Raw genomic sequence first — 12,373 nt, 5'->3', positions numbered from 1 at the left:
TTTATTTTCTAGAGTAACCAATCTACTAGAGGAAAATATCTGCAATATAGAGATGTCTAGCATCTAACAGTAGTTTAAATCAAGTGACAGCAATTCCTAAATTTAAGAAATTTTTTAATGAAATTACTTCTAATACTATATTTTAAGTGGATATCATTTAATTTCCTGGAAAATAACCATGACTACAGACTATTATTTTTTACTATAAATTTGCAGAGAACAGTAAAACTGGGTGATTCCAACCCAACAAGATGAGTCTCAACAACAGAACATCCAGTTTGCTTCTGGTGACAGTGGTTTCAAGGATGGTACCACCTGCGTCTGTCCAGTAGTTGTGTCAGGACTTGGGACTCAGCTCCAACCCAGTGTGCAGATTTAGGGGGCCATCTGCCTGCCTGCCTAGCTGGCCAGCTCTGACTCAGAACAGCACCTCACCCAGAACACTGTGTCACCCCCTTAAGAATGAATGTTCTTGGCATGGTGGCACATGCCTGCAATCCCTGCCTTGGGAGGCTGAGGCAGGAGGATTTCTGTGAGTTTGAGGTCAGCCTGGGCTACAAAGTGAGCTCAAGGCCAGCCTGAACTGCATAACAAGACCCTGTCTCAAAAAAAAAGACAAAAAAACTAAAAAGAAAGAATGAAATGTCCTTGTCTGGAAGTATCCTAAACATGGTAGGGCCACATCATTGCCTGTTTTGGTTCATATCTAGGTGTCCCCCAAAGCCTCATGACCTCATACGTGGCGCCCTGGAGAGGCGACTGGGTTATGGACTGGTCCACTGATACATTTATAGCTGAGTGTGATGGGAAGTGAAGCCTGGTGGGAGGAGGCAGCCACTGGGGGCATGGCCTTACAGGGTCGTCTCCCTCCTCCTCCCTCGATCTCTCTGCTTCCTGTCTGCCATGGCATGAGCTCCTCTGTCATGCCACCTCGTCCTGAAGTCAGCCAACTATGAACTGAAACCCTACAAACTGTGAGCCAAGATAAACCTCTCTTTCCTTAAGCTGTGGATGTCACGTATTTTGTCCCAGCAACTAGGAGACAATTAAGACACCAACATTACCTATGCAGGTGGGCTGAATGCCGCTCCAGGTGCCGTCAGCCTGACACATTCTCCGCGATGACCCCACCAGTATGAAGGGCTCCTTGCACTGGAAGAAGACCTCAGACCTGAACGTGAAGCTCTTCCCACTGATCTGTCCCTCAGCTGGGATCCCGGGGTCTCCACAGAACACAGCTGTGGGGATCAACAGGAAGACCTCAGCGATGAGCATCCCTGCACAGCTCTACTGAATAGTCCTGGTGACGTTTTCTGTGAAACCTTCAGTGTTAACTACTAAACACAGTGGCAAGTGGAAAGCACCAGGCCTTGCATGGCACATGCTCCAGTCTGAGATTTTACCTACAGGGCTGATTAAAACATAGTGTGTGTTTAAATACAGAAGACTCTGAGAGACACATTGCTGTTAGTCCCCATCAAAAGGCTTTGCTTTACCTCAAGCATAGTTATCCCACCATTCTTGCCACCTTTCTGAAGCAGTTCTGGAAGTCCGCTTTTGTAAGTGTCTTTAGGAGGTGTGATCAATACCATGGTGAATGCTACTGCCAAGTACATCCAATGAAAAAGCATGGTCATCCCTGCGCCTTAAAAACATCCCTGCGCTTCCCCATCCGTCTGATTCACCAGGTCTGGCTACATACAACTTCTAGCTCTTACTCAAAGTCAAAGCGACTGTGAAAAGGAAGTGTTTTGAATGGATTCAGAACATGATGGGACAACCAAAGACATGCAGGGAAGAGGACTCCGCGACTTCTTCAAAAGGCGGCAAGAACCGTGGGGTCAGTGTGTTCTAAGTGGAGGGGAGGATTCTGGGGAAGTTATTGGCACTGTGTCTTTTACTCTAATAATTTTTAAAATGTGAGCCTTCACCATTGTTTTGAATCATGCCTCCTCTTGTATCTGGGGTGATTCCACACCACTGTGCTCCAGGAGTTGTGACTTTCGGGTGTGTAGCGAGGCTCATTTGCCTCAGTGGAATGGGCAGCTGTGGAACTTACGCAGGCATTGCGGGACCTCTCCTCGCCACACCCCGTGCCCTTCGCAGGAGAGGATGGCCGAGTGGGAAAGCTGGAAGCCATCCACACAGCTGTAACTGATGCTGGAGCCCCAGCGGAAGTCGGTGCCCTCCACCTTTCCACTGGGCACAGGAGGGGGCTGGCTGCACAGCACAGCTGAGAACAGAGAGCGGGCAGAGTGAGCATCGCACTCCCACCCAGCCGCCACGCTCCCACCTCACGCCTGCGCTTTCAGTTCCCTGCACTGAGGAGAACATCCACGTAGAACTTTTGAAATAAAAGAGTTACTGAGGAGTTCTGGTGGAAGCCAGCTTCCTCCTGGGCACCCAATCTCCAAGATGTCCTGCTGCTGACATTCTCCACCAGTGCTGTGCCGTCACTGGGTGACTACGGCACCTCTCTGGCCTCTGCAGTCCCACAGATCTGTTCACCCATATCTGGTACAACACCTGCTGCTACTGTGTCACCAGCCTGCCAGAGGGTGGATGCGGCCAACCAAGCCCTACTTCTCCACTGCTGCTTTGAAATCCACAGCTGTTGGCTACACTTTTCTGGGAGTCAGTTTTTCCACTTGCGAAACTGACCTTAACAGATTAGGAAAACAAAAGTGACAGCATTTGTAAACGGGCTGGTATGAGTTCCTACAATTCCTAGGTCCAGGAAGAGCTTTGTGAATGACTGCAAAATGAAATCAAACCTAGCACTGTAAATAAACATCAGTGAGACCAAAATAAACAGGGCCACAACCTTTGCAGATGGGCTTGCTCTGGTTCCATGTGCCGTCTTTCGTACAGCGGATGGTGGAAGCCATGGCGGGTTCCATCAGGTAGCCAGGGCTGCACTGGTAGCTTACGGTCTTGTTGAAGGTGAAGTCAGTCCCGAACTGGACACCATTCGGCAGTGTGCCTGGATCTCCACAGCTGATAACTAATGGGCATGCAGCAAAGAAGGGCCAGAGAGTCATGCAATTAACCTGCACGAGTAGTGGCAATCTCTGCTAGGGCACACCGTAAGCCTGTGTTCACAGGACCAGCTGAATCAAGGGGTGACCCAGACCTTGCTGGTGGCCTGGCTGAACACTGGCTGTGGGGAGGCCATGCCTTAGGAATCCTTGATTGCATTTTACTGAAGAGTAGCTCTGTAGACCCCAACTGCTACCCCATGGCTGTCCCTAAATAGCCTTGATGTCAACTCTCACTTTGCTGGTCAAGGACAGACACACAGCTGTGGTCACTGAGCTAAGCATCTTATTCGTTTGCAGAATAAATGGTCTACAGACAGAGAAAATCTTGGTTTTTGTTTGCTCCAGCTTTACAATATCCAATCTTAACTGGCTGCTCAAAGTAGCCTCACTATTACAATTATCAACTGGAGAATGCTATTTCAGTGCCTTGGGAGCCTGGTACGGTGGTGCATACCTTGAATCCTAGCACTTTGGGAGCCTGCGAAAGGAAGGTCTCAAACTTGACCCCAGCCTGGACAACTGAGCAACTTAACAAGACCCCATCTCATTCAATCCCTAGCACCAAAGCAGACAAACAAGAAGTACTGCAGGAACAGAACCCCAGTACTTAATACATTTCATTTCCTTCCTACAATCATACTTTTCCCCCCATTACACAGTCTCAGGGGCACTCGGGTACTGACTTGTGCAGTCGGGGGCAGTGCCCGTCCAGGTCCCGTTGGCCGTGCAGTGCCGTGTGGTGAGCCCCGAGGTCTTGTAGCCCTCCCAGCACGCGTAGACCACGGAGCTGGAGAAGAGGATGCCGTTGCTGCTCACTATCCGGCCGTTGGTAGGCGTGCCGGGATTCCCACAGGACACGGCTACAGGAAGCAGAAAGGGCACACAGGGCCAGCCCGTGAGGACCACGGTAAACAGAGGGGACCAAGGCCAGTGCTGGATCACCACAAAATCTTAGAGTGCATCCACACACAGGTTTCTAGTGTGTATTTGACCAGGACTCATAGATTGGGTTATTGAATAGTTACAAATATAATATATATCTTCACACTATCTTTTCTGAAGAGCACCACTTGCAAACCATTCAAAATATGAGCAAAGAGTTAGAAACATTGCTACTTTAGGATCGAACCTGTTTTTGTCCCAGCTAGAATTTTACCCGTATGATATGGGCCACTTGGCAACAGCCCCACCCCGCCGAGGCTGACTTTGAATACTCTGGAGAATCAGGTCGATTGTTACACATCCAGAAGAATTCACTTGGAAAAAGGAGCATATACAGAGTGAGAATGACCTAAGTTGACATGTTTGTGTAAAGGTCCCCCACACTACCAAATCGAAGGGCAGCTGTGTTCATCAGCTTAGACACGACTGCATTCTGCATTTCCCTCCAAAGCATTTTAATGTCATGTGCAGGCAATGAAGTCTCAGGTAATGACAGCACAACAGGGCTACACTGCACGTGGCTTTAGAGGGTGTGCGTATGTGCGCATGCACACACTCCTTTGCCGGGAGACCAAGGGCAGTTCTGATACTGCTGGACAAGCTTCAAGGCGTTGAATTCTATCCCTCCTTCCTTCATGCTCTTTTACATTGGGTCTATTTACAGAATAACTGTTACACTTCTTCCTTATTCTCATCATAAGGATGAGGACTAAGCAGACAGGTAACGAATGCGACCCTGCTGGATTGTTCTGACAAGGAAGCATCGTGAGACTGTCTGGGAGTGAGGGAAAAACCAGACAAACTTCTGCATATCTAGCTGCTCCTTCTTCAAAGCTAGCCTTGAGAACAAAGATGTACTTCTCCTGAAACTATGGAGGAAAGCAGGCTGCCGAATTTGCATAGCACTTAGAAGTCATTATACTTGCAAGTTTAGGAGGTTGTCATGTTTGAAAACCTAACACGCAGCACGCAGGGTGGAGTTCCTGTCCAGGTGCCTGTGGCAGACACAGCTAATCAATCACACCTCCCTTCCCTCATGAATCTGGGTTCTTCCCTCTAACAGAGGCTTGTCAGCTGTTTCCTGGTGGCCGTGTAAGTTGGAAAATATCTACCCACCCAGAAGCAAGTGTTATGGAAGGTTCTCTAAAGTTTGAAAGACTTATGATAACTGTAACGTAAGTTAAGACTTTGCATCACATCACACTAAGGTGTTGGTCTGTACAAGAAATCATTCAACAAAAATTTATTCCTCATTAAGTAAGCAACAGGTGCTGTGCAAATGTCTCTCCAAATGTCTGCATGGGAAAGAAAGGGCACCCGTCTATCCAGGATGTGGACATTTTTATCCCATTTGGAACCATATTTGCTATTGAAATCTATGTATAACTCTTTAAAAGTCACCCGAGGTCCAATGCTAAAATTAATCAAATAATGAGTGAAAAGTAGTCAGTGCATACCTATTATAAGAGTATCCTCATTATGTTGGCCTTTAGTGACACTAGGAAGAATGCAGCTAAGTATTGTCTTTTCTAAAGTAAAATTTATGATTAAACTTTTCCTTTCCCTTTTCCCCACTGGTAATTACAATAAGAATGGGAATCAGAGGCAGTATCAATGTGTCTTGTTATGCCAAGGTTCTAAGGTTATAAAACAATAGGAATAGAACTGAAACAAGAGATTATGTTTAGAATCAGTAGAGGAGAAATGTTTTAAAAACTGTCATTTGAAATTTTACCACATTCTCTGCTCTCTAGTCTCATTATTTTTAAATAAACATACTACAAGAACACCTGGTTAATGTGATTGCTTTTAGTAAAACATAATCTTATTCTACTTGATTTACACAAAGTATCCCTACACTGATCTGAAACGGTTTTATTCTTCACAAGTGCACATGCAGCTCAGGAGTATACTGCACTAGAAAGACTGCAGCTAAACTGCACTCAGCACGGGAGAATCTGCTCCTCCAAGTTGCATCAGCAGTCGCCTCAATTAAATTCTCCAGATATAATGCCTTCGGCTGTGAGAGGGATGCGACAAAGTCACCCCAGTTGCTGTCAGATTACACACGCCGCAGCAGCATGTAACCTGCCTGCGAAGATCTAACCTGCACCCCGTGCTGAGTCAGCTCATGGTTCATGCGACCTTGCTTTTCATGACCGTATTTCCATTACTTGAGTCAAATATAGGCTTTATCCAAATTTCATGGGAAAAGCATTAAAAGTTGCCCAATTCAAGTAAAATAAAATACTGTACTTTATGCAAGCAACCTCATGAGATATGGCCTTGTGAAATACTAAGCTAATGAGCTTATGATTAAAGCTTACACTGCTAACAAAAGCAGGTATGATCTAACAGAAATATATGGAGATACATCCATATAAAATATGAAACAGAAGTGTAAATTTCTTGACCTTTAAGAATATTTTTAGCATTTTTCTTTCATGACTCATGAACTCTTCCTCCTTTTTGTACTTTACTCAAGCTTCCCATCAGAATGTGATGCTTTTCATGGACTCAGAGCGGGGAGCTCACGTGGACAGCACAAGGCTGGACAGGGGCTGAACCCGGAAGCCTGGCTAACATTTCTGGGAACTGCAAGGGCGGTGGTGTGACATTTGTTGAGCTTCTTTCTGCAGGGCAATATTTCTATGTTTCTTATGCAGAAAGTGTTTCACACACAGAATACACATTTAATTAAATGGTATCATCCCTTTAGATGAAAAATTAATTGGGAAGTTTCTTTGCCAGCAATTCCTGACATTGCCAGCCCTGCCTGTCTGCATTCCAAATGTTTCTTGTGAACTCTAAACACCATCGTTACCCACACCTCACCTCTGCCTCAGACAGACACAGCTGATGCCCAGAACAACGTAACTGCGCCCACCAACTCCTGCTTCCCCCTTCAGTTACTACACCAAAAGCATCCACTACTAAATACTGCACGTGCTATAACTCCAGGGACTTTTGGGACAAGAAGACTGAAAATTCTGCGTGAACTGGAACACTCAGCCCACAGATTCCCACGGCGGACGTGTGCTGCTCCTGCTCACTGCCCCTCAGCTTCGTCATTCACCCATGGAACCTGGCACAACCGCAGGGAGATCCGCACCAGAAGAGGAGGGGCCCCTGTATGCGCTATCAACTTTCAAAGCACAGGGATCAGTGCGGTGGGACCTTTAGAAGAGTCAGGCTATCTCTAGGTAACCAGAGGCGTAATTTCTGATGATGCTCTTACAGAGAATACCTGGAGTCGCTCTGGATGGCGCTAACGGCTTGGTAGCCAGGATGGATGCAGGACGTAGGTGCTCACCTTCGCACACAGGCTGCACCCCTGACCAGGACCCGTTGAGCAGGCACATCCGCTCTGCTGAGCCGCGCAGCTGGTAGCCCATTTCACAGGAGAAGCGCAGGAGACTCTTGGTCTTAAATTCATCCCCAAGCCGAGAGCCATGTGCGGGGGTCCCGGGGTCCCCACAAAACCCGGGGCTGCTTCCTGTTGAACACAGCGCATCGACAGTGCAGTATTGTGTTAGACTGCTGCACACAGGCTGGCTGCAGCAGGTTCGGGTCAAAGATGATGACTGTGAGTGCAGATGTGAAACAGAGGGGCCAGGGCGTGGGACACAAGAACGTCGCACTGGAGGTTGGTGGTTCACAGGTTTGCCCAGAGTTTCTGCTGCACTGATACTCATTACAGAAGCATTCACAGAACAATTAAGATGATGGGTCTTTTCAAAGTGTATTAATGTAACTATAGATGCTACAAGTGGTGAAGCTCTGGGAGACTGAGACAAGGCAAGCACCCTAGCCGGGGTGACCAGGAACTCCTATGGGTAGCAGTGAACAGTGAGGGGACCAGTGGTTTTGGTGACGATGGCAACAAGTGCTCTGTATGTGGAGACCAGTGACTTTGGAGAGGATGATGCCCTATGCCCCCTCTGATGGTGAGGTTGATGGTACCAATGTCTGTAATGAGGACGGGTGACAATGGTAAAGATGAAGATCCACAGTAATGGCACATCGGGCTGCAGCTGGGTTAGGACAGACAATCGTGCAACCTCAGATAACCGTGCAATCACCCCATGCTTTATATGCCTATGGGTACGCAGAGCCCTCACCTGAGCAGTGGGGAAGGGACCCGCTCCAGTGGCTGTCTTCCTGGCAGACTCTGGTGCTGTTGCCGGTGAGACTCTGGCCTCCTTTGCAGGAGTACTGCACTCTGGCTCCATAGGTGAACAGCTCTCCAGTCAGCACTGCATTGGCAGGGACTCCAGGGTGCCCACACGAGATGGCTTCAGGTAGGAGAACGTGACAGCAAATGAATGCAAGGTTCGGGTTAAATGGTACACTGCGCCTCCCACACGGGTGCCCACACATCACCTCTGAAAAACACGGCCTAAACAAGTTAACACAGCCCTACAGCTCCCTACAGATAAGAAATGTCAACTTCTAGCTGCTTGTGGTGGCACTCGCCCCTGATACCACTGCTCTGGAGGCTGAAGCAGGAGGACTGTCAATTCCAACTCAGTCTGGGTAATTTAGTGAGATCCTGTCTCAAAATTCAAATCAGCAGAGGGCTGGGGATGTAGCTCAGTTTAGGTCCTGGGTTTCACTTCCAAAAAGAAATATTCCAGATGATACTACCTTCCTCAGAATTTACTGACTGAAGAACAGAAAAGATTCTGCCAATAGATTTATTTTTTCTTAATGTAGCTTTGCTTAAGGTCAAAATTTACATGTAGATTTTCAGGGAGAAGCTCTGTTGCTTTTTTCTCCAGCTCGTCTAAACTACAGCCTACATGAGCAGCCCAGCAGGGTCACAGGAGCTCTGAGAAATGAACTGGACCCTCCGAAAGTGTCTCAGATCCCTCAAGGCTTCCTCCTTTGTTTTTAGTCAGTGTGAAATTATGTATTTTGTTTGAGACAGAACTGTTTAATCTTCAGGCTCACATGTCTAAGAAAACCATTCTAGTAATTTTCTTTCAATAGGAGGCATCTAAAATGTATCTAGACTTTCCAGAAATTACCAAAATAGACCTAAAAACGCTACATGTTTATGCTACATGCAGTGAACTAACCACTTGAGACTGCCAGGGACTGTTTAATAGTCTGAAGTGATTTCACTTGGGCACTAGCACCCCTAAGATGATGTCACCCAAGCAGGGGGACTTCCCAGGCTGGAGGGCATCACCCAGCCTGAGCCCCTCCAATGTTCCTTTGTCTTGCGTAGACACGCCCTCACCACGGGCGCTTACCAAACCTGAAACTCTGAAATGCTGGGTAAATGACCAATTCTAGGAGCAGTAAAGGAGGGAATGGAATACTGTCCCTGAAACCATCTAAAGGCAGACAGGCAGGGCTGAGCTGCCCCAGCACACACCCCTGTGGTCAGCATCGGCCAAGCAGGACTCCAGGAAGGTGGGGAAGGAAGGGAGAACCAAATTTCAGAAAACCCCAAGGGCAAGGTGGGGACAGGAACCCGATGAGATGTGACATGGGCTGCCATGCGCCCACGCGCTCCTTCTTGAAAATTACTTTCTTCGGCAAATTAATCACACGGTCTGAATTTGAGGCAATTTCTCTGTAGACTGTACGGGGTTGTCTGAATTTAAAAAGGTGAAATCCACTCATTTCCTAAATTTTCAGGCTCAGCTTTTGAAAGACCTTGGTCCTTGAGTGTAGGTTAACCTCATTTTTCAAGTTTAACAAAGCCAGGTGCTGCCTCCCGGGGCCGCACTGCTGGTCCCTGAGTCTGCAGGGCCCGGGAAGCTGAGGCAGGAGGATGGCACCCAGGCCAGCTCAGGTAGAGGGGTGGGAGCTGTGTCTCGGGATGAAGCTGGGGGAAGCCCACCGCCTGTCCGCGCCGTCTGCACCGTGCAGAGACTCCCTCCCAAGTCTGCGTCTGCCCACGCAGGCGTGTGACCTTGGTGGAGCCTCCCTTTGTGTATCTCAACCAGATCTGAAGCATAATTTGTGGTATGAAGCAATCTCTCTGTGCTATCGCGAGAACTGACAGAACTGGAGAAGCAGGGGCAGCGAGAGCCACACCCCAGACCCTTCTGCGCACGCGCATGGCAGAACGCCGGGAGCTTTCTGCGCACGCGTATGGCGTGCGCACGGCGGAAGGCCGGGAGCTTTCTGCGCATGCGCATGGCGTGGCGCGGCTGTTGGTTCAGGGCTGTGACAGAGCCTCGCCGCACCCACTCACCCAGGCAAGCCGGCAGAGCGCGGTCCCACGAGCCGCTCGCCGTGCAGGTCAGGGCCGAGGAGCCCAGCAGGTAAAAGCCCTTCTTGCAGTGGAAGAGGACGCTCGTGCCGTACTCGAAACTCTCGGGGAAATTCTGCTGCCCTTGTCGAATGGCGTTCTCCACGAAGCCGGGATCCGAGCAGTTCACCACTGGAACAGAAGGAGGCGGCCGCGTCACCGTGAGGCGGAATCGGCGCCCACCCGCCAATCAGAGCGCGCCAGAGAAGGCGCACGCGTCACGCCCAAGGCCCCCCCAAGCGCCCACCCGCCAATCAGAGCGCGCCAGAGAAGGCGCACGCGGCGCTGGGGTCCACAGAGGCAGGGCAGCGTGGGCCAGGCTCCGCGACGGCCCCGGAGGTGCCGACTTCTACCTCAGCTGCCGCCCACCGCCCCGCGACAAGGTCACACAGTCAGCCCCTTGAGCGACTTCGAGGACGCCAGGTGCCTCCCCGTTCCCTGTTTCCTGCGGGAGCGTCTCCAGTGTGCGTGCCGGTGCTAGTTTGCTTGGTTAAACTTTTGGGTTCTGACAGGGCACGGCGGACCAGCTGAGGCTCTCTTACTTCCGCTGTGTTTACTACAGGCGACGCTGAGGGCATGGCGGGGTTACCCCGCGGCCGCCTGCGCCCGGGCCTCCTGGTGTGCCTCCACTTTGAGTGACCAACACCTGAAAGTGGCAGTTCTTCATCAATGCTTAGTGGAGATGGACATGGAGCCACCTCGGAGGCAGCCCCCTTCTCTTTAGGAAGTCCCCCAAGCAAGACAGTGGCCGCAGCCTGCAGGACGCCCTCCACCTTGTCGGCTGAGTGTGATGGCGATGCTCAGGGCACCGCTCCTTTGCCGGGGGTGGGGGGAGAGCAGGCCTGGCGACCTGAGCTCGACCTCACGTGCGTGGACCAGCAGAAGCCACTTGTGTCTGGGGCATAGTTGTGCGCGTGCTCCCCAGGCAGCAGCTGCAAAGTGTGGCCCAGAGCGAAGGCAAACCTGAGGGACCTGGTCCTTGGACGTGTGCGCCCCGCTGGGACATGTAAACAGCCGCAGCAGATGAGCAAGGCCCTGGCTCCTGGTGGGGGTGTGGGGACAACGTGGGTTGGAGCTGCGTGTGGGTTGTTGTCAAAGACCCGCAGACCTGGAGGACGATGTGCAGAGCTCAGCTGACTACAGCCCGCGGGAATTTTCCTTGAGCCCTACGTCACGTAGGATCTCTAGCACAGTAGAACATTGTGTCGGGCTATTATGCGGTGTGTAGCGGATAGTGACAAGAAAAGAGTCTTCATCATTAGTGCAGATGCAGTTAAAAAGCAACCAACTCGTGGTTTATTAAATCTGCGGTCGTGCCGCTTGTGGACAGCAATAGCTGAGCATATGTACGTGTACATGCAAGAAACACACACAAGATTGTACATAAGTATGTGTAGTGATCCTAGGAGGTTACATACAGAAAAATCCTGCACAATGCCTTTAAAAACCAAAGCCATATTCACTACTGTTTTATGAGAGGATTTATGCATCTTTTCTCTGGATAGAGACTGAAAACTTGGTTATAATGAATCTACAGTGCATTGTGATACAAGCAAATGTGGCTTTTTAATTAAAACAAAATTAAAGAATAAACTTTACCATGAGAATGGTGTTTCCTAAGCACCGTGCTGAGAAACGGTTTATTACCATTTTCACTCTGCACCATGAGACATTCCCCTACTCCCTGGGTCTGTAAGGACATCTGCAGGAGCTGCCAGCCAGTGCCCCTCAGCCAGCTCCTGCCCCTGCCCCTGCCCCTGCCCTAATCATACTGGTTACTGTCTCCTCATCCTCTGCATCTTCCTAAAGCATGGTCCTGCCCCACAAAGCCACAGAATGGTAACCGCTTCCTACATTTGCTTGCGTTTCCACCAACTGTAACATTTTATTATTTCAACATTTTGAAAATACATGGAGGCTTTACTGCAATTATCTACAAAATGCACTTCAGGGAAGTTCACTGTTTGATATTGCTTGCCTTTTAGTTCCTGTCCAGCCATACTTCACATTTTCTTCCAGTCCTGATATATAATCACACAGAAGCCCACAGAAGCTCTCTCTGATGTGGACACCCAACCTTACAAAACCATACAGGAGAAGAGAAAAATGTCTAACTTTTGCA

General features: G+C 49.3%; 1 protein-coding gene across 1 annotated transcript in view; it reads right to left on the bottom strand.

Moving 5' to 3' along the window:
- The window catches only part of Csmd1 (CUB and Sushi multiple domains 1), a 1,292,092-nt gene that overhangs the window by 24,890 nt on the left and 1,254,829 nt on the right, over positions 1-12,373 (bottom strand). Inside the window, exons 55-61 of the mRNA XM_005373917.1 lie at positions 10,195-10,383; positions 8,105-8,278; positions 7,297-7,479; positions 3,725-3,901; positions 2,825-3,004; positions 2,060-2,233; positions 1,065-1,238 (exon numbers count right to left, since the gene is read on the bottom strand). Coding sequence (XP_005373974.1) covers positions 1,065-1,238; positions 2,060-2,233; positions 2,825-3,004; positions 3,725-3,901; positions 7,297-7,479; positions 8,105-8,278; positions 10,195-10,383 — 1,251 coding nt within the window. The remainder of the gene's footprint in view (positions 1-1,064; positions 1,239-2,059; positions 2,234-2,824; positions 3,005-3,724; positions 3,902-7,296; positions 7,480-8,104; positions 8,279-10,194; positions 10,384-12,373) is intronic.

This window comes from Chinchilla lanigera, unplaced genomic scaffold, assembly GCF_000276665.1.
Source record: "Chinchilla lanigera isolate Chin_1 unplaced genomic scaffold, ChiLan1.0 scaffold00002, whole genome shotgun sequence".
NCBI classification, from domain to species: domain Eukaryota; kingdom Metazoa; phylum Chordata; class Mammalia; order Rodentia; family Chinchillidae; genus Chinchilla; species Chinchilla lanigera.
The sequence above is the reverse complement of the archived record's forward strand: the minus strand, read 5'-3'. Positions and strand labels throughout refer to the sequence as shown.